General features: G+C 53.5%; 1 protein-coding gene across 2 annotated transcripts; it reads left to right on the forward strand.

Annotated features, from left to right (window-relative positions):
- The first annotated feature begins 3,041 nt into the window (after positions 1-3,041).
- Positions 3,042-18,063, forward strand: LOC106631045 (mucin-5AC-like). 2 transcript variants are annotated; one of them, XM_055724930.1, is made up of 5 exons: positions 3,042-3,199; positions 12,882-13,352; positions 14,433-14,762; positions 14,926-15,092; positions 15,878-18,063. In XM_055724930.1, the coding sequence occupies exons 1-5, from the start codon at positions 3,133-3,135 to the stop codon at positions 15,920-15,922; spliced, it is 1,080 nt and encodes a 359-aa protein (XP_055580905.1). In that variant the 5' UTR covers positions 3,042-3,132; the 3' UTR covers positions 15,923-18,063. The 2 variants fall into 2 exon arrangements, with proteins under 2 accessions (XP_055580905.1, XP_055580906.1); XM_055724931.1 differs by having other exon boundaries at positions 14,436-14,762.
- The last annotated feature ends 3,135 nt before the right edge of the window (positions 18,064-21,198 follow it).

Here is a 21,198-nt window from a genome sequence, read left to right on the forward strand (position 1 = left end):
CCCATGGCAAAGGGCAGAGAACAGAGGGGCTGAAGCACAAGAAATGGGACGATTTACATAGCTCAGAGCCCAGGTGAACCACTCGCATCCCCACAGCTGCCACCCCTCTGCCCAGGGCTCCTGCTGCTGCAGCCACTCACCTCCGGGCTGCAGGAAAGAGGTGATGACTCCAGATTTTGGGGGGCCATGCTGGGGTGACAGTGGCAGTGGTACCAGAGCTGCACTACTGCTCTGCTCACTCAGGGGGATGCTCAGCCTGTGTGATACTCTAGGCTAGGGGACACAGCCCAAGCACTGAGCTTACCCGTCTCTCCCAGGGCCAACATCTTCCTCCCTCCTACATATGCCCTTACTTAGCCCTTTTGCTGACACTATTTTCCACTCACTTGTCTTCTATTATATGCTTCTTCCTATTAAATTAACATAATCAACAATATAATCTCTGGCCTGCTCTGTGCTTTGGCCGCCAGCCAGAAACAAAAGGACAGGAGCTAAATAAAGCCACTGCAAGAGAGAGTATGACACTGGCAGAAGGTGATGCTGTGTTTTTCGAGCACAAAACTTCCTTTCAGAAGTTATTGTAAGTCCTCAACTCTCGTCGCTACCTAGACATGTCTGGTGTAGGTGCTGCATGGGGTTGCAAGGGAGTTTTCAGTCCTCTTCAAGAACAGCCCATGGCAACTACCCCCTGGGCAGGCCGGAGCCCCTGTGTAACTCACACAGACATGGGGGGCTGCTGCCTGCTATCTAAGGGGAGTATTTTCACTCGCTCCATGAGAAAGCGGTCGTGAACCAGCAGGATGCTAAAGCGCCCCTTGGTTTTGCTGCCTTCTCCAGGGTGGGAAAGCGGCACTGTCACCACAAAGACACTGTCACACCGATGCAGTTGCTTTTCTTGCTCCCAGCCACCCCTTCCATGCTATGGGGAGCCAAAGGTGCCTCATTAGTGTGTTAATCATAATCCTAATGAGTGCGGAGATTAGCTAAAGTAACAGCAGTGACCTGCAGGGGGGCTCATCTGCCCAGGTTTATCGTGCTGCTCACAAACCCCTTCGGGGAATGCCAACCCACCGCACCCCTGGTCCCCCCCGCGCTGATGAAGATACCCCGTGCCGTGTCTGTCGGCTTAATTAAAGCAGAGGGACCGGTAACCTTGACGACTGAGCCACTATCTATAAGGCGGCTGAGATGGTTATCATTTTGGTGTCTCCAGAGACACCAGCGGAGAGACGTGAGTCAGGAGCTTGCAGGTGTGGGACACACTTGTGAACTGCAGTCACAGCCAGCAGCACCAGTGTCCCCCCGAGCACACGTCCTCCCCAGGGATGGGTGCCCAGGGAGATGGAAATGCCCCAGTGCCTCGCTGGTGAGACGTGGCGGACTCCTGGTGCCGGGTCGGGTGGTGGACACTGCGGCACTGAGCACCCAAGCCCGTCTGGCACAAAGGAGGCTCTGCTCTGCTGGGCAGCCCTGCGGTGTCTATGGGGAGTGCAAGACTCAAAACTTACCAAGAAGCTGTAAATACACTTAAAATAATTCCCCTTAGAAATAGGAAATTTGTACAAACCCAATTACTTCTGCCTTAACAGGATGCCAGAAAATGGTACGTCTAGTTTCGTGGTGATAAGTAGCAAAGTAGCCAGAAACACATTTCCAATGAGAGGCTGAGATTTAATTACTATTTTTTTAAAGAGCCGGTAAAAGACACAATCAGTTCTGCATCAGATCAACCCTATTCTCTCCTCCCTGCCTCTGAACTAAGGACAGGAGCTACCGAGGAGCCCCACACTGAAGGAGGAAGACAAGACCTCTCAGGGAACAAAAATATCCATTTCCACCTTCCTCCTGTGCCCTGTGGTGCTGCAGATGCAGGTCTTAGGTTGGAGAAGGGGACCCACAGCCCCACTCCTGCCAAACCAGCCCGAGAGAGGGTCAGCAAGGACCACGCCATGATGTGGGGCCCTTGGCTGCCTCTGGAGCCTAGTGTTCCTTGCACCTCACGGTGAAGGGCACCTTCCCAGACCAGAGGAGCCCCAAACCTTTCCATTGTTTCTGTGAGAGCTAACGGGGCAGGACGGGAGGGCTCGTTCCAGCTGCACCCTGTGAGGCCGGGGTTGGGGAGGAAGCACCGTGATCAGGGGTTTTTTGGTCCTTCCAGAGAGCAGCCTGGCCACCGCCAGCTTCATCGTGGGGTTTCTTCTTCAGAAATGCCAACCAGAAGAGAGAAGTCAGACTTTCTGAAGCATGGCTGCTGGCTCAGCACTCACAATGCCTGGATGGGGCTGGCCAGCCCCGAGGAGGCTGGGGGGGATGCGGGGCCAGGGGATGCCCCCCAGGCTGCAGGATGCCCTGAGAAGCCAGCCATGGCATCTTGAGCAGCTGGCTCAGCCCTGGGCAGGGCAGCATCCCGGGCTGCTTGGAGCAGCTCTGCAGCTGGCTGTGCCCACAGACGCGGGTACCCCGAAACAGTGCAGGGGCCCCGGGGCAATGCCCTGTGTTCGGCTCGGCTGCTGTCCACATCCCTGCACGGGGCAGAAGTGGGGGTACCAGGCTCAACTGTGGTGTCAGGGACTACGTGGGACCAGACTGGGGGATGGCGAGTGCCTGGGCCGGGGTCACTAGGGTGACATGACTAGGTCACATGGGGTAACAGGGTGGTCCAGGACTGGATCGGGGATGCCCGGAACAGGGTAGGACCGGACCGGGGGTGCCTGGGACCAGGGGGTGCCCTGCCGAAACAGGGGTGGCCGCTATGGGGGTGCCTGGGCCGGTGCGGGACCGGACCGAGAGTGCGCTGCCAGAACCGGGGGTGCCGAGGACCAACCGGCGATGCTGCGGGCGGTGCCGAACCGGCCCGGGGCTGCCGGGGACCGAACGGGGACCGGATCGGGAGTGTTCTGCCCGAAACGGAGGTGCAGGGCACCGGCCTGGGGGCGGCGGGGAGGACGGTGCGGAGTCGGACCGGGGGTGCCGGGGGTGGGTGCTGGGGGGCCGGGAGTGGGGGGGGGGTGGCAGCGGCCCCCGCCCCGCGCCTCCGGGGCCGGACCACGTGTCGCCCGCCCCGCCCCGGCCGCCGTCCCGCCCCGGCGCCGCGCCGGTGCCGCCGGCGGAGCCAGCGCGGATCGGCCCAGCATGGAGGGGACGCGGAGCGCCCTGCTCCGCCTCGCCGCCGCCTGCTGCCTGCTCTGCGCCCTGCCAGGTACCGGGGCCCGAGGGGTACCGGGGCGCGAGGGGGAGGGCGGCCCGGGGAGTCCCGCCGGTCTCGCCGCGGCGGGGGCAGCCGTCGGGGCCGCGCCGGGGCCCGGGCTCCTCCGCCCACCGGTGGGGCCGCGGGAAAAGGGTCTGGGGCCCCCCCCCGGGGATGGAAACCGCGGAGCAGCGCCCCGAGCCCGGCCCCCAAACTCGGGCGAGGTGCCCCCAGCGCCCCGGTGGGCGCGCAGGTAAGGGCTCCCGGCGATGCTCGGCGGGGGGTGGCCGAGCCCCGCGCCCAGGCAGCGGCCACGCCGCCCGCCCCGGCCTTGCCCGTACAAGGCGGCTGCTTCCCCGGCTTCACCTCCCCGGCCCCGCGGGGAGCCCGAGGGCGCGGGCGGGGGGCGAGCAGCGAGCCCGGGGACACTCGCCCGGCAGCCCCCGGCCCTGTGGTCCCCCGTCTCAGCCCCTCGCAGCTTTTGGGTGCCTACAAGCTGCTGCTGAGCTCCCCACCGAGGGGACCCCGGACAAAGCCCGAGCTCCGCCGCCTCCCTGCCGGCATGGGGCGTCCGGCCCGGCCCGCGAAGGGGGAGGGGGCGACGTGCGTGCCCGGGAGGGGGCGGGGGCAGACCCCGGCCGCAGGGACTCCCCCCGGCTGGGTGTCGGGGCTGCTCCACCGGCAGCGCGTCCCCACGTGGGCCCGCGCAGCTGCAGCGTGGCGCTGACAGCCCCGCCGCGTGGCGGGAGCGTCCCGAGCGGGGGCTGTCGCCGTACCCCGGGACCCTGGCAGTGACCGAGTCCGAGCTGGCGTGTAAGGGCTTGCCTGGGGCTCGGGAAGCAAACGTGTTCCCTCTTCTGTGCCACTGAGTACAAACCCTTGGCCAGACCCTGGGCAGATCGCAGCGTGGTGGCGGCAGCAACAGAGACAGGGCTGGCACGTAGTAACTAGGTCTCTAGTAAGTCATTGGGCTGGTAAAATCCTCGTGTAGGTGCCTGCAGGGCTGAGCCTGGGCAGCGAGAGCCGCGCTCGGGCTGAGGTTTCGGGTGCCAGATGTAGTTTGGCTGGCTCGAGGCTGAGCACAAGGAAACGGTCCCAAACCGGCCCCTTCATGTGGGCAAAGCCTTGGGTGATGCTGCACCCCCCCCGCCAGAGCAGCTGCGCTGCGACGGGGTGACTGAGGAACAACTCGCTGACAGAGGAACAACGGGATTTCCATTGCCGAGAGGAGGAGCAGCTCAGGGCTGGCCCCGTGTTTTGCAGCGTTTCTGGCCCCCAGCACAGTGGGGTACCCCTGGGGACCCCCTGCTGCAGCTGGCTCATAGGAGAGGACACCTCTCACTGCAAACTCCAGGACTCGGTAACAGAATTAAGGTTGCACTGGGTTTTTCCTGGGATCTTTCATGCTTAGTGTCCCAACCCCAAAGTCCCTTCACAGCCTCAAGAAATGGCACCTGGGATTAGCCTGGCCCTTGTCCTCATGGCTTTTGGATCCCAGCCACAGTTGAGAGGGTAAATGTTTTGTGAAAATAGATGGCATAGAAGAGAGGCCACCAATAAAAAAAATGCCCCATGGCAAGCACAACCCTTAATGAAACACCAGAGAATCCAGCAGGATGGTGATGGTGGTAGGGAAAAGTTGACAGTCCCTAGACAAACCTGCCCAAAACCAAGCTTGTCCCAGCTCCATGAGCCGGTCTCTCCCCTGCTCCCAGCGCAGATCCCCTTTGCCCCCCTCATCCAGCAGCGGCTGCTCCGGCTCCCCGACCAGGTTTGCTGCGAGAGCGCAGAGGGGCTCGGGCTGCCGCATCCCCCGTGCGCTGCCCACCCCAGCCTCTCAATGCAGCCTTTCTTCCTTGCCTGCGGAAACCCACTTCCTCCAGCACCGTTAGTTAGCCCTACAAATAAAACCCCCAAGTAATTTTGTTCTGGGCACTTTGCTGCTTGCCCCTCCCGTGCCGAGCTGCCTCGCGAGCGGAGGGGATGGCGCAGGGCCGGGAGCGGCAGGAGCACATAAAGCCCCATCTGTCGGCACTGGGGCCGCACACAGGCGGGCAGTGTGTCTGCTTGCAGAGCCCCGCAGCCCATTTGCCATGAATTTTTTTCCCCCTTGTTTTTCCAGGGTGAGGGGGAGTGGATGGACCCAACCCGACCCTGGCTGGATGGCTCCAGCTCTCCCGCACCCAGAACTGAGCCACAGCTCGGTCCTCTCCTCAAGGCTGGTCCCTCCAGCTCTGCGGGGTAACCACCCACCCTGCACCCCCTGCCCAGCCCCATCATGTCGTGCTGTCAGTCTTTGATGCCATTTCTGCGAGTGCTTGTCCCTCAGCCCCAGGTGTGGGGTGGATCTTGGCTCCCTGCTGCCCCTCCAAGGCCTGACCCGCTGGGCAGGGGCGAAGCGCTTGCCTCCCTCAGCTCTCTTGGCCCCATCCCTCTGGCTAAAGAGGAGGAGGGACAAGCCAAAGCATGGAGGCCCCTCTCCCTCCTTCCTCTCCGCTGAGATCCTCTGGGTGGGCAGACACAGCTCTTGCTACAGGGGCTTCCATGGGGCCGCCTTGGAGCGGCTCTCACAAGGCTCAGGTCTGGGGACATGTCCTGAGCCCCATAGGGCGGCTCAGGTCTGGGGACATGTCCTGAGCCCCATAGGGCTGCTCAGGTCAGGGCCTGGGCACGTGCTTGCCGTGCACGACCCAAACTGCTGCTGCTCGGGGCAGGGTGGTTCATCCGAGCCCCACAGCCCATGAAACCAGTGTCTACACAGCTGGAAGGTCCTGGGGGCTGCTCAGGGCTGGGCAGGTTTCCTGATGTCTAGACTCACCTCAGCTCATGCCACACTGCACTGGAGACCAGGCTCCCTGCTGACATGGGCCTGCTATTGAGGCAACTGGCTAATTAATTTTCTCCTAATGACGTGAGTGCTTCCTCCACTGCAGCTGTGACTCCTGAGGTAAACAGGGCCAGGGCTGGCTGATGCCAGAGCTCCCTGCTGTTGCTGTATTTTTGGGGTTACGCAGCCCCAGAGAAGGGCAGGCTTCCCAGGCCTTGGTGCCGTGCATGTCCTCAGCGGCCTCTGGGAAAGGGGTCTTCATCGTGGCTCTGTCCCACCACCAAAGAACAAAGCAAACAGCGCGGGAGCTTCTTGGGCACCTTCTTACCAGGCAGGATGCTTCATAGCTGCATGTGGCCAGTGGAAAATAACTGGCTGGTGTGACAGAGTGGCTGAGTAAGGCAGCCTGCACCCCGCTTTTGCCCTGCTGCGGGAAGTCAGGATGAGCCCTCTCGCCTCTAAAGGGGGGATCAGCGATGGGGCTTCCTGCAGGCCTGTGGGAAACAGTTTCTTGCATCTCTCCCTGCCTTGGCTGGGTGGAGAAGGGCTCATGTGGCAGGGCTAGGCAGAGCATGCCAGCCTGGGGTGCTGTGTCCTGCAGGCAGGCGCTGGGGCTGGCGCTGCCCCCCTTTCCCAGTTTGGGCTCCAGTACCGTGGCGTGCTCTGGGCATGTCTGTGCTGTTTTATGGGTTTTCCTAGTACTGAAGAACCTGCCCTTGGCATTTATGGTGCTCATCTCTGCTCTCACAACTCTTGCTCTGCCCTGCTTTGCCGTGCCACCGTTGGCTGGTTGTCCCTGTCCCAAACGCAGTGCCATCAAACAAGGTGGCAGCACTTGCTCCCCTTTTTGCTCCCCCAGTGGTTCACGCCTGAGACCTGTCATCTGCAGATGCCCTGGGGAAACGTCCTCCAGCCTGCCCGGGCAGGTTGGGCACTGGGCTGTCCCTCCCCAGTGCTGCACTCTCTGGGCACCCCATATCTAATCTGAGCCCCGTCTCGTGCTCGGCTCGTGGCCACCTGCCTATCAGGCTGGAAGGAGCTTCTTGGTCAGGAGACCCAGTTTCTATTCCTGTCACTTACCACAGCCCTTGCTTTGCAGCGTGCTTGGCCTGGCAGCATTCCAGGGCTGCACTGGGGGCTCGGCACGCCCAGTTCAGCCCCCCCAGTTTCACTGCCTGTGCAACAGGGCACAGCTCAGCCCACAGAGGCCACATGGAGTGCGATGAATTAACTTGTTGCTGCACAAGAGCATCACTTTGGTCCCTGAGCAGGCTGCAAGGTCCAATCTGTCCCCAAGTCCCATGGACGCTCCTTGCAGCCCATTCAGCCTCTCTCCGCTGCGATAGGGACAGTCCCAGCATCAGCCCTGACAGGGGTAACACTGGAGCCTGCAGTAAATGCAGCCCAGTGACATCCTGCCTCCACCGAGGTCCTACAAGGTATCACACTGGAGCTGATCCAGTTGCCCTCTGTACCGGATCTGCGACTCTGAGCCTCGCTTCGTTGCGATGAGGGTGTTTGCTGTACAGCATCCCTGGGTGCATCTGGCACCTACCTGAAGGGCTCCAGAAATCTCTTCTGCCACTTGTGTTTTTTCATTCCAAGCTCTGCGTTAAGGCGAAGAGGTCAGGCTCAGCTGGTATCTAATCAGCAGCTACTCCAGTTCTGCTTTTAAATGAAACAAAGAGCCTTGGTTTTAAATCCCGCTATATGGTTTTATTTGCATTTATACTGGAGCTCTTTTCCCTTGAAGAGGTTGTTTAATTACTGTTGGTTAGTAACCATAAAAATGTAATAACTGGCAACAAAAGACAATTTCTACACTTAATGGAGTGCTTTGCTAAGCGATAGGATACAATGTAATTGCTTAAATACACATAGGTTACAGCTTATGCTGTTACTTTTTAAACATTAATTTTGCACTTTACTAGGTTGTTTGCAACTTGAGCTGTTACACTTAAATGGGAATTGAATTCAGTTAGTGCACAAAAATAGCATTTCAGAAGTGTCTGGGTGCCTTTTCAGTGAATCAGAGTAGTGGTTTGACATGCATTCTGCAGGAAGCTGATTTAAGTGAGGTGCTATGTGCAGACAGTGACAGCCTGCGCAGGATACATCTGCACCAGCAGTCCTGCTCCTGCGGGCACTTTTTCTGAAATCCTGGGTGGTTGCTTTCATGTCTTTGTGCTCAGCTCTCGCCTGGGTCTCTGTGCACCTCTTCCAGTAGTGACTGCAATCTGCACCCCGCTGTCCTGCTTTCCCCTGAGCCCTAGCAGCCAGCCTGCCACTGGTCTCCTTACTTTATGTGGCTCTCCTACATCTCATTCTAGAGGGATTTCAGAAACAGTGGTAAAGCCTATGGACTGGCGTTGGGTTTGTGTTGACCCTTGGGGAGCTCAGGCTGCTGTTTCTGGCTAGGAAACCTTCTAGGTAGGAAGGGGAGTGCAGAGGATGCTGCTGGGACTGGGGCGTGTGGGTTGTGGCAAGAGCTTGTCCGCAGGCTGGCCCAGCTGAGGCCCTGCTCTGTCTCACTGCCTTCTTCTGTTCCGAGAAACAAGTAGATGGCAGGGTGACTGTTGTGGCAGGGGATGGAGGAGAGGTCCCCGCTCTGTGTGGCTATCCTGACATAGCAGTGAACGCTCAGTGCTGGTTGTACAAACCTTCCTCAGCCCCTCGGCTTGGCCCCAGCCCTGAAACTTGGGCAGGGAGCACAAAGCAGGAACAGCCTCGTCTCCTGCAGAGCTGGCTTCCTTCACTCCTCTCCGTTATGGCATATTTATACCATGTCTGGAGCTGGTGGGAGCTTGGGTTCATGTGTGGATGTCCCTAAGTGTCGTCACACAGCGCTGGAGAGGGGCCGAAGCCACGAGCTGATGCTCAGAGCCCTCCCTTCCCTCGCAGAGCAGAGACTGTTTCCCACCCTTGTCCAAGGCAGGGGCTTCTTGGCTGGCTGCATCCCTCTTCCCTTGGGACTGCTCTCTTCCCTCGCCCCTCTCATTTCCCAGACAGAGGTCACTGCAGTCAGCACTGTCCCATGGGAGCTGCCGCTACAAATCCACCAGCCCTGCCCTGATGTGGTCTGAGATCGCTGGTTCTCACCACATGCAGATGGAGCCTGGTGGTTAGCGCAGACGCAGGGCAGAAGCGGGGCTGTAGCCGGGAGACCGCCAGCCAGCTCTGCTGCAGCAGGCACTGCAGCATAACCAAAGCAAACCCACACTTGGTTCCCCATCTGGGAAACAGAGATGCTGGTATTATCAGAGCTCTTGTTTGCGGCTGGTCCTGCTGCTTCACTTGCGGTATGGTCGTAGCTGCTTTTTATTGTGAATCCAAGGGTGACTGCACCTTCACCAGCTGTCTTGGGGTGCTGCAACTGTCAGGCCTCGGAGGATCCCAGAGAAGGTGAAGGGAACTCCTTCCCTTTCCATCTGAGACAAGAGGGGCTTGGTTCCCTCCTGTCTCCAGGAGCCGATTAAGGCGATGCCTTAGGCAATGCAGCCACAGCCCTCCTGGCATGTGGTGCAGGAAGCAGAGCTCCTCCAGGAAGACACCAGAGTAACGAGCTCTGACATGCGTCTCTATAAGTAACTGATAAACAGCTGAAAACATCATCACTCAGTGACTGAAGCAGCAGCGACAGCACTAGAGCTGGGGATTTTCCAGCCTGTTGGGCACTAAGGATCCAGAGCAAACCACAGTGGTTGGACCCTGGAGGATCACAGCTGACCTGAGGTTTGCTGGGTCTCATCCAGCGCAGCCAGCTGCGGCAGCTTCGCAGCAGAGCCATGCTTTCCTGCACTGTACTGCGGGGACTGCACCGGAGCTGGGTGGGAATAGCTAGCCTGTTTGGGTGATAAAACTGCAGGAAAAAAAGTTGTGGCACTGCAGCAATGATGTAGCAAATCTTAATGCAAGACCCTGTGGGGGAGTAATTTTATTTTAAAACAAAACAAAAGTAAAACTCATTTGTGCCTGCACTCTTTAACACCTACATGCTCACAAGCACTTTGCACATATTGGGTATTTAGCACAGGTGCTTTGCTTGCTGACTGCTGGCTTTGGATGTGCCCTTACCCCTTAGGAGCTGATAGACTGTGATGTTGATCTTTTGTCTGTCTGGCCCTGAGTGACCAGGATTTACTCGCTGTCCTTTGTTTCCTTGCCCATCTTAAGGCTCTTGCCTTGCTCTCTACCTTCCTACCTTAACGGCTTGAATTTGTGTTAGCCTGGTTTAGGCTGTCCCTTTTTTCAGGCTCTCCTTTGTTTCCTGAGCTGGGTGTGCTGTGATTTGCTGGGCTGGATGACCTGCTAATCTAGGTGCCATCGACACCTGCCATGCTCAAAGGCTTCTGAGTAGGTGTCCTGCTGCCCCAGCTGTTCCCCTTCCTGCTCCATACCTGCCAATGTCAATATCTCTTCTGCAACTTTCCACAAATCAGGTTTTACACACCACAGTGCTGTGTTACGCCAGACCTGAGTCAGCTGCTGCTCCAGCACAAGCCTTTCTGCAATGGTCCTACTACACCGCAGTGGGATGCAGGGCTGGAGCAGCCCGTTCGCCTGGGCACTGCTTCCTTGGCTGTCATGGACAGTGGGCAATTCTGTGGGAAGAAGCTGTGTGGCTACTTAGAGAGAGAAGAACTTAAGGAAATACCACTCCCACTAGCTCTCCCTCTTGCAGACAGCAGGGAGCTGTGTGTGCAGCCCATCCTTATTCACAGGGTGGGAGGAGCAGTTTGTCCCCACAGCCCCTCCTGGCAGGGATGCCAGTCCCTGACACTGTGGGGAGGTGTCCTGGCGGGTATGGCCCAGACTCATCCACCCTCCCCCTGGCTTCCCTTTCCTAGTCAGAAACTGGCATGACTGTTTCAGAGTTGCTCAAGCCTTTGTGCAAGACAGCTTTCCCCAAATCTTTCCGCTGCGTGACCCCAAACACGGCTTCCCACCCTGTGGGAAGCTGTCCCAGGCACAGGCCAGCTATTCAAAGCAGCACACAGCCAGGCTCACCGCTGACTAGGCACCTGGCCACCACCTTTCCTGTTTATCCCACGGTGACAGCTCAGCTCTGTGTGTCTGCTGCATAACAGCAAGTAGTTGGGTGTTTACAGAGTGAGCATCTGCCAGTGTCCAGCCGTGATCTTTCAGCATTGCCCAGCACAGGCCCTGGAGCTGCTGCGACCTCACCCAGCAGGCACTGTGCTGAACAGCAACGCTGGGTTGAGGGCTGGAAATTGCAGCATAAGGAGCTGCGCACTTTGGTGCCTGATCCCAGGAAATACAGTGCTCAGCTTTTTTTCCTTCCAGGTGTCACTGGTGTAAGCATATCCTATGCCTTAGCTCCATTTCAGAGAGCAGCTTGCTTTGTTCAGAGGCACGTTGTGGCCAGACAGCTGGATCCAGGCAAGGCCAAAGGGAGCATCACTTACGCTTTCGGTCTCTCTGTTTAAGTTGCCCCAGCTGGGGCTCCTGTTGAGAGCTTGTTCTCCAAATGTGCTGAGCAGGGTTGTGCTGCCTGCTTGTGCGTTGCCTGCAGAAACCCTCCTGGGACCATGGCCCCGGGCCGAGGAAGCACAGCTCCATCAGGCTGCTTTGGGGTTTTGCATTCTCCAGCTGGTCAGGGTACTGCAAAGGTCTCTTGAGAGAGACGTATTGTGTCTTTTTTTAGGGCCTGTTAAGTGCTGTAGCTGGAGAAGAGCTCTGGTAACTGTGTCCATTCTGAAGAGCTTTTAAAAACTGCTGAGATTTCCCCAAAGCCTTAGTATGAGAGTGAGCTGCTTTGTTAGTAGATGAATGTTTCTTGGTTACAGCATCTGATTTGGATGCTTCTCCATGGTGGAGAGAGTAGGCATGAAGATGTATTTACTTCAGTACCTTTATTTTTTTTCTGTAGTTGGCTCATCACGCCTCTGTGGCTTGGGTAGAAACTTGAACAGAAATTGTCAAAATATTGACCGTGCAATGCGTTTAAATTGTCTGGAGTGTCCATCCTGATGTGGCTACATTTCTTTGTTTTCTTCCTGTTTACACCCTAAAAAACCCTCACAGATCCATATTTATGAACAGGGAATGTAAGACCCTTGTGGTTTTACTCCTCCCACATGCTGTCACACTGTCTAGCAGCTGTAGATCCAGGAGGGATCCTTGCTCACTGAAGGTTCCTGCTAGGGAAGCTGGCGCTGTTTGCTGTAGTGGGAGGCTGAGTAGCTCCTCATTTTTATAACAACAGTCACACCTTATGGTGGTGATGTGTTCATAAATAGCTCATGAAGGCGGCTCCTGAAGTATACCACAAGCCCTGTTAGCTGTACTACTCTCTTGCTACCCACTTCACTTTTCCCTCTGGCAGGAGCCCCACACTACTACTGACTAGCATATGCTTTACCCTTGCCAGCCACAGACTTTTTAAACGTCACTTTTCTACGCTTCATCAGAACAGGGCAGCTAGAGGGTCTACTTCCACTTTTTGCCTGCTTATATTTTTTTCTGCACCACTTCTGACTCTCAATGAACCAAGGAAGACTTTTCTAAGTTTCTCACAGAATCAGGTCTCAGGTGGTACTTTTAAAAAACCCCTAAAAAGGTTTAAAAGGTTCTCCAGGGCAGAGGGGTTAGTGATGCTAACCCCACAGACCAGGAGCACAGGGCCTGAGGCAAGGGAGGGTAAAGACAGGTCCCCTAGAACAGTTCCCTTCCTCAGAGAGGCCAGGAGGACAGAGGAGCTATTTGAAGCCCTTCCCAAGTGTGAACCTGTGCTGGATTTGGAGTTCAGGGGATGGAGAGGTTCAGTTCCTGGCCTCCCCCTCTGATTCTCCTCTCAGTGTGGGGTCTCTGACAAACTTCTCAGCATTTCTTAACACTGTTCCATAGGAGAGGGACAGAAGACAGCAGAGATCTTGATGACACCATCACCTTTTCCTAGCACGGTGCTAACCTCGCATCAGTCAAGGGAAGCCTCTGACTTCAGTCCTGTGACTACTGCCATTCCCGAGACAAGCTTGGAGAAAAACTTCACTGCTGCAACACTCAATGCCACTGGAGCCCACGCTACAGAGATGGAGGATGCTTCCATCCCTACCATCCCCATGGTAGGCACCAAGGCAGAGAGACTGCAGGCTTCCACCACTGCCAGCCCTGGGAATGTCACAGTTACACAGCATGAGCACCATAACACGAGCTTGTCAGTCAACAGCAGCACTGAAATCCCCTCCTCTGCTGTGACTGCCAGTACTCTGGAAGAAAATCAGTCCAACCACGAAGACACAGAGCCTTTCAGCACAACTGAAGAAATGGATGATGCTAGCAGCGCAACACCCACGCTTCCTCTGAACAGTGTGCCGGGTGAGGTTTTGTCTTTATTGCCTGTGCAGAAAGTCCTGCCCCAAGGACGCAGAACTTGGAAACTTTTGTAAACTCTTAAAGAAACTGGAGATAGGGAGAACAATGATACAGTAAGCACAGCCAGTTCAGTGGGACTGACTTGCAGAGGTGCTGTTAGTTCATCATCCTCTTTCCAGACCCCATTAATTATGGTATTAATTGTGCTGGGTGCTTTCTGATGAGGGCATTGACTGTTTTCAGGGACATCCTTTATATATTTCTTCCAAAACAATGTGCTTCAGCAGTGCTGCCCAGCTGGGCTCTTCCTGCACCAGCGCTGGGGGCTTGACAGGAGCCTTCCCTGCCACCTGCAGAACAGGGCAGCACACCCTCCCTTAACACAAAGCATGGAGATTGGCCGGGACAAGCATCAGCCTATCCATCCCTGTGGGAACCCCTACCCTACCTTCAGATCCCTGTGGGCAGCATGGGAACTGGCTATAGGGTCAGTGATCCCAGTCTCGCCCACCTTGGGGCCTGCCAGGCTGTCACACACACCCGATGCAAGGCAGTGGTTGATGGACCATTGATTTGCATGGTGTTCATGCACAAGCACATCTTTCATCCTGGCTTGTGTCATGGGGTCCTGGTCCTGCTGTTCTGTGACACACAGACACAGCCTCAGGGGATGCTGCTACCAGTCCCTGGGCAGCCCCCTTTGTGCTCGCCATAGGGAGGGATGAGAGACCTCTCCCAGTCTCTTGCTCTGGGGTGATGCCCGGTTCTGTGCAGAGCTGTTTGAGGCTTCTCTGCTTGGCCTTTGTCCCCAGAGGAGAGGACTTGTGGGCCCAGCTTAGGCTGGCTCCTATTGCAGATTGGCACATATGAAAACCAAGAGGACTTTCTGAGCACTGTGGCTTATAGTGTGGCTCAGCTGTGGCTGCGCTGCAGGACCTGCTTGTTTTCCAAGGGTTGTCAATAAGCTGCTTTTCCTGTAGTCCCGGCAGTCTTCCTTACAGCCTTACTTCCACCTCATCCAGTCCCACAGAACAGTATGCTTGCACTTACCCTTTGAAATAACTGCTTGTTCCTATTTTGCAGCAGCAACTAACAGCTCTCCGCTGGGGCCTTTTGATGGGCAGACTGTGGGGCCCACAGAAGCAAGGTCTGAAACCAGGCCAGGAACGAGCCCTGTGGCTGCCACAGATGGGAGCACCACCAAGCCCAGAACCTCCTCTGCTCCCATCTCCACTGTAGGGAGCACATCTTCTGCTACCGCCTCCAGTACCGTGACAGTGAGACCCCTTGTGACCAGCTCCATGTCCACCAGCACAGTTGCCATGCCCACCAGCCCATCTACACTGGGGCAGCCATTAGAGCCCATGCGCGAGAAAGCTTCTGTGCTGGATGTTGGTGACGATGAAAATCCAGGTAAATGCTCTGCTTTTGTCCCTGCTCTCACAAAACATAGCAAAGGGTTGGGGCTACCTCAGATTGCCTCTCGGTTGTACTGAGCAGAACCTGAAAAAAGAAGGCTTTGCTACTCCAGCCCCTGAAGGCTCTCCTTTGGCCTCATTCCTTGGTATCCTTGCAGAGCTACCCAGTTCTCCTTTGGATGATACAGCAAAGGCTGATCCTTTGGTAATCATCGTGATCTCCGTCTTCATTGTCATGGTGGGCATCCTAGGCCTGGTGGGCTTCTTGAGATACCGCCAGCACAACAGCCGCATGGAGTTCCGGCGCCTGCAGGACCTGCCCATGGTGAGTAATGCCTTCAGCCCAGCCTGACATGGTCTGGCTTGCCACTGGTTGCTTTGCAGTTCCCCTTCTACCACATTAACGATGCTTTGGGTATTTGCAGCAGCAGGAATGCTGATCATAACTCCTGTTCCCTCTTAGGTCCCTCTCCTTCCATCCAGGGTTTGAATCAAAGACCCAAGTCTCAAAGTTGGCCACTAAAGAAGCTTCCTGCCTTCCCCTCACTCTGCAGGGGAATGCTAAGAGCTTAAACAGAGGAAGGGGAGCTCTGAAATAACACCTTCCTAGCCTCTCCTCCTGTATGCTGATATATTTGCTTTGTGACTATGACAAAGCAGACTCTGTGCTCTGTTCCAGGGAGGTTGCCTGTCTGCATTTGACCCTTTGGGGATATAAAAGGATGTGAGGGTTTCAGAGGCTGGATTATCTCTGAGGAAGCTGCAGCTAACTCACTGCGCTTTCTGGGATAGAGGAGTACTGATTCCCTTCTGCAGCTAGCAACCAAGCGGATGCTGTTTCAAGCTGAGTGGAGTTTTCCACGTCCCTGCAGCAGGCAGGCTCTATCTGCATACACCTCTTCTCTCCAAAAGCTGCAGCAGGAGGGGAGAGTGACAGTCCAAAGATCTAGGAATTGCACAGGGACAGCATTTAGGTGGACTGCTGGGCAGATGGCCACACTGTGACAGTGTGGATGAGAAGGCTGTGCTGCCTGCACAACACTCTTCCAGGCTGGGACTGTATGCCAATGTGCAGGCACCTTATTAAAGCACACTCTTCTCTACTTCTAGGATGACATGATGGAGGACACCCCTCTCTCACTCTACAGCTACTAGGCGACCAGGCTTTCCTCTGCCTGGCCAGCTGAACTTCCCAGAGGAGAAGGCCTTGAGGACTTGGTCCCAGACAATCTGCTGAGGAATAAGGGGCTGTGATTTGCACGCAACTGAAAGATCCTTTTCAGATGGCTTTTGGGTTTAGACATTTTACATAGTTCAATGTTGAAGTTTTTATGCTGGGAATCACAGCCCAAGTCTGGCCCTTTCCTCCAGGCCCTGAAGAGGTGCCTCCTCCTTTTAGTGTGGTGACCGATTAGCCAAGACAACCTTTGCCGTCATGTTCTGCATGAATCTCTTCTGTCCATCTTGGTGGCCGCTGCTTTTAAAGGAGGTGGGCAAGTGATCCATACAAGAGCTGTTAACACTGGTGGTGTCAGCACAGTGCTAGCAAAGGAGACTGCTGTTTTCTGAGAGAGCCAAGGATATGGAAATCAGTTCTCTTGGGCTCCCTCTTGTTCTGTATTTTTAAGGTTGTTTGGTTTGGTTTTTTTCTTGCACTTTTCTTGTTCCTGTTTCAGCTTTAGTCCTGGGATTGGCACTGCTTATCCTGAAACACCTACCAGGAGGATGACAGACTGCTCTGCTTCCTTCATACATGCGTACCTTTTCTCTTTAACCAGGGAAAACAGTTTTGTGGCCACTGGAGAAGTGCCCTTGCTACTTGATGTTGCTTTGAAGTTGCTGGGAGGAAAATTAACATAATTTTAGCTTAACAGGGCTTCATAAGACTCAGTCTATTGCCAATTAGACACACTAATTTGGTCTCACCAAAATTAGGATACTGTGTCTCCTATACTTGATGCTTTCAGCATATGTGTAAACTTGTTGCCCAGGTTCAGTAAATGCTTTGGTCCATTTCCTTGCCTGGATTGACACATGCCTTTCCTCAGGTACTTCCCATGTTGCTGCTAGCATCTGGTTGCTGAAAGTTGTTGTACAAAACTAGTACTGTGCTCTCCCTCCTCTGCTACACAAGGTCAAAGCTCCTTTACCTTCTAGTGTTGGTCTTTGAGCCAGATGGTGTCTTGTCATGAGGACAGATGCTGGATGTAGGTGCCTTCCTCCCCTTCCCTTTCTAGGTGTTAGGCTGATTAGATTCTGCACTTTTGCCTCAAGATATCACTGCTGTAGACTGCACCCAAGGCTCCCGAGACCCTCAAGGAAACCCACAAACGAGAGCCTCTGAGTGTAAGTCTGAGGACCTCGCCTCAGAAAGACCAGAGTGTGCATGAGTGTCTTCATGTAATTAACACCTGCTCCTTTTTTCTGATTCATTTGACTGCAGATAAACACATGCCTTCTCTAGAGTGTTTGGTTTTTGACTAAGCCAGTTGCTCCCTCAGGATACAGCAAGGGCTAGAGATTATCTACCACATTGCTCTTACAAGCCTCAGTCTCTCCTTTAAGTAGCAACACTTACTGACCACAGAAAGGACAAATGCCAGGCCTCACTAGCAAAAGTACCTTTTTTTCTTTCCAGTGCTGTTATTACTTGTCTTTGCGCAGGGCAAGGGGAATTTCCCCCATCAGCAGGGCTCAAATTATCTGCAAAGCCTAAAGATGGAGCAGAACCGGTCTGGGTCAAATAGATGCACTGGGTAAGGCAGCAGTTCCTTCTTCCTGTGTTACTACTTCCGAAGTGGCTGACAAATGGCTGCAGTGCAGTTTGGGTTCAGCTGTTGGCTTTGGCCTTCCATCTATTTATTGTAAGGATGCCCAGTAAAATAGGGAAGAAGGGTTGGTTCTCTCCTGCTATTATTGCATGAAAACTGAAGGGCAATTGTCACAGCTCCAAAGCTTTTGTATCAAGCATTGTCTGTATAGAGCAATCTCCCTAGCTACAGACTTGTTTCCCTTGCTGGAGGGCAGGGTGCTGCTGGGTTTTGGCACAGAGAGGCAAATTAGTGGTGGAAAATAGAACTCCATCCTGGCTGGAACTGGTGCAGGCTGGCATAGCTGGGAAGTGTCTCTGTATACAACTGAAAGGGCAGGGGCTGGTTGTTCTGGTTTCCCATGCATCGCTGTCCAGGGGAAAGGGGTGAGGAAGAAAAATCACCCAACACCAAAGTGCAACTTTCTTTGTAAAATATGTTAATAGTGGATTTTTTTTTTTCTGCAATAAAGTTACAAATGCCAAAGGTGCCCTGGTCCTCATATTTTCATAGCAAGCCTCTAACTGGAAAGCTTTTATAGGTCACAATGAATCCTGTGATAAATAAACAGCAGCAGTTTGGGGTAGGAAGGCTCACAGAGCTGGTACTAGTGAAAATGCCAGACAGCTATAAATCATCGTTCTGTGGGTTCAGAAGGACACCACCCCCTGTTTGTGTCACTTCTTGTCAGGGTCATTCCCTGTCTGGGTTGACTGAGATTAATTTCTATACAGTCAAATCAGATTAAATCTGTCTTAGAGAACCACACTAGACCAAACAATCTTAACATAAACCTTTAAACTCTCTTCCTTTGCCTCTGATTGAAGATATCCTTATTCTCCTCTGTTGTCGACTGTAACCCCAAACTCTGTTTACAGAAATATCCTGAAGCCAGCCTAATCCAAACCTAAGTAGCATCATCTGTCACACTTCTTTCCATTGTACAGGAGACAAAGCAAATTGAAAGGCACATACTTCTTTTTTGTTTAGCTTTATAGCTGTTTTGAACTCTTTCCTTTGGAGTGCAGACCTACTGGAGCTAAGTGCTCACTGTTTGTTTCAAAAAAGTCTAGCTCTTGCTAAAGACCTGCTAAGAGTCTCTCCTGAGCTAATAGTCTCTCCTAGCTGCACAATAGCTGGGCAAAATCATCCAGTTCATGTCACAGATTGTTGGTGCTACAAGATTTTCTACTGCAATAGGGAGCATGAAACTACTCAGTCATTGGGCTTCTGCTGTTCTTGAAACAGGTCCCACAATGAATCTAGAAAAGCAAATCCCTGAAGATCAGAGCAAACAAAGACAGTGTAGCAAAGTGCTTGCTGAGTAATCTGAAGACTTGGGGGTGAACTAAACCCTGCAGGTATTTCAGTCCTGTCCCAGCATACAACCGTACAAAACAGAATTACTAAGTAACGGAACAACATGCTGCAACTAAGCCAGTCTTCTCAGGTCTGAAGTCAGCATTATTCCGGTGGTTTATGTTCTGCCTTTTCACCACCAACCCCACTCAGAGCTGATTAATTCCTTGCAGAACAAACTGCTGAGCTAACTTGTTAGAGAGGTAGCACACAGAGTAGATCTGTGTTAGCTGCAGAGGCAGCAGCAGGACAGGCTTGTGCAGGCAGCCAGCCTCAGGAGGCATGAAGCTTACTGCCTTTGCCTAGCCAAATTCTGACCTCCCAGCCTGGTGATACAATCTCTGAGGTGGCCAGGTTTGGAGATGGACCATGGGCCACTTGTGTGAGCTTCATCTTTCCTGCGCAGCAAAGCAAACTGACAGAATCAGATGACAACTCGCCAATTTCTGCATGTCCCCGTGGAACACAGCACTTGTTTTTGATGAGACTTAATTCTAATGCCTCCTAGGCTAAGGTGCAATTATATTATTAATTAGCAAGGGGACAAGAATCAATTAAATCAAATATATTTAAATCTAAATAGGAGGGAAAGAAACGTAGTTAAAAGAAAACTGGAGTTTGAGACCCACCTGCCTTCTCTGCCCTCCTCTTTTCCTCTCTCCAGACTCATGTTTTGATGGGAAGGGGATTTGAGCAGCTGAAAAGTGATAGTTGTACAGCTACTGTGCCAAGGGCAGGGCTACCTGTGCTACCTGCCAGTTCTCTGCCCACTCAGTTGTCCTTCATGGTTCAGTGCCTGTAGTTTAGCTTTGGACAGTCATATCACGCTGCAGGTCTGTAAACAAGGCTACATACAGACGGTGTTCAGAGACAGCAACTGCCACAAGGAGCACTGGAGTGAACAAGATAGCATGTGAATGGCTCTCCAATGGGTAATAGTCCCCAGTTCCTACCACTTAAAGCAGAATGAAAAAGGTATCATGCTGATCCAGGGAGCAGGAGTGCAGAAGCAAGACAAGGAGGCAGAGCAGTAAACTCTCAGTAATGAAGGCTATGAAATGATGCATAACCTGGAAAGCTTTTAGTAGCCAGCGTTCTCATACCCAGGGGAGAACAGAAAACGCCTACTGTCATTTCCCAGATACCTAGGAAGGAAACTGGAGGCTGTATGCCTCCGCATTATTTATACTCCATTTTCTATTAATACATTCAATTCAGTATAAATGTGGATTAGTCAGGGGGGAAGGGGGAGAGTTTTTCTAACTGTACCTCCTGAGCCCCTGCCAAACATGTTCCCATCTACTTGCTACCTCTGCTTCACTGCATAGCAGAAGTGAAAGAAGGATCTTCTCTCCAATCATCTCTTCCATCCCCCACAAAGAAAAAAGAAATAATGCACTTCCTGTCCATAAAACAGCCAAATCTGTGGTGCCACTGACACGTAGCTAAGCAAAGCTGGAAGACCATGACTGCTAATATAAAAGTCTCTATCAGTATTAAGCTCCCAAAACTGTTTCTGGTTTGTTTTTTTTTAATCCCCTAGAACTTTATAAGGTAACAAAGGTCTTCAGATTTCCCCCATCCAACAGCCACATTTGAATGAAGACTCTTCCCCACTAAAACGCTACTGGGGACATGATTCTTCACAGATCTGAGAAAAGTCAGCCTTCATCCAAAGCACAACTTGAAACAGTCTCAGAAAATAAAGCACTTAGACCTGCCCAGAAGAGGACCTTCTAGTTGTGGCTGGTTGATACATAGCTTGCAAACTGGATCCCCTACCATTAGTCGATTCTGCAATATTAGTAAGCTTTTATAAAAAGTCATTAACTATTACATGAAGCATAGATAGGGTGCTAGACAGCGTCAAACTTTATATTTGTGCATTTTAAAGACAAAAGGATCAATGTATTCATCTGCTTGGCAGCCTGCACAGCCTTCCTTGTGCTTGTTCCCACTTCCTGTCTAATAAATATACTTGAAAGACGTGCTCAGCACAGGTCTGCTCTGCTTCACGTGCACCAGCAGTTTAACAATGGTTAGCCTCAGTTCCTCTGTCATATTTTTTCTTTTGAAAAACCCATCAGCCAAATAACCCCCTGAACCACAAAACCAGCTTGATTTTGATCAGAAGGACAGTGATCACATCTGCAAGAAAGTAAGTATGTGTTTGTTCCTACTATTCAGCTCCCTCTCTGTTTACAGGTAGACCCAATTCCCCACCCACAGTTCAAATAAAGAGCCAAGTAAGTTACCAGAGGT

Source organism: Falco cherrug, chromosome 12 (assembly GCF_023634085.1).
Source record: "Falco cherrug isolate bFalChe1 chromosome 12, bFalChe1.pri, whole genome shotgun sequence".
NCBI classification, from domain to species: Eukaryota; Metazoa; Chordata; class Aves; order Falconiformes; family Falconidae; genus Falco; species Falco cherrug.

Coding starts and splice junctions, on each gene's coding strand:
- LOC106631045 (XM_055724930.1), top strand. CDS start 3,133: ATGGAGGGGACGCGGAGCGCCCTGCTCCGCCTCGCCGCCGCCTGCTGC. Junction 13,353..14,432: donor TCCTCTGAACAGTGTGCCGG/GTGAGGTTTTGT, acceptor CCTATTTTGCAG/CAGCAACTAACAGCTCTCCG. Junction 15,093..15,877: donor GCCTGCAGGACCTGCCCATG/GTGAGTAATGCC, acceptor CTCTACTTCTAG/GATGACATGATGGAGGACAC.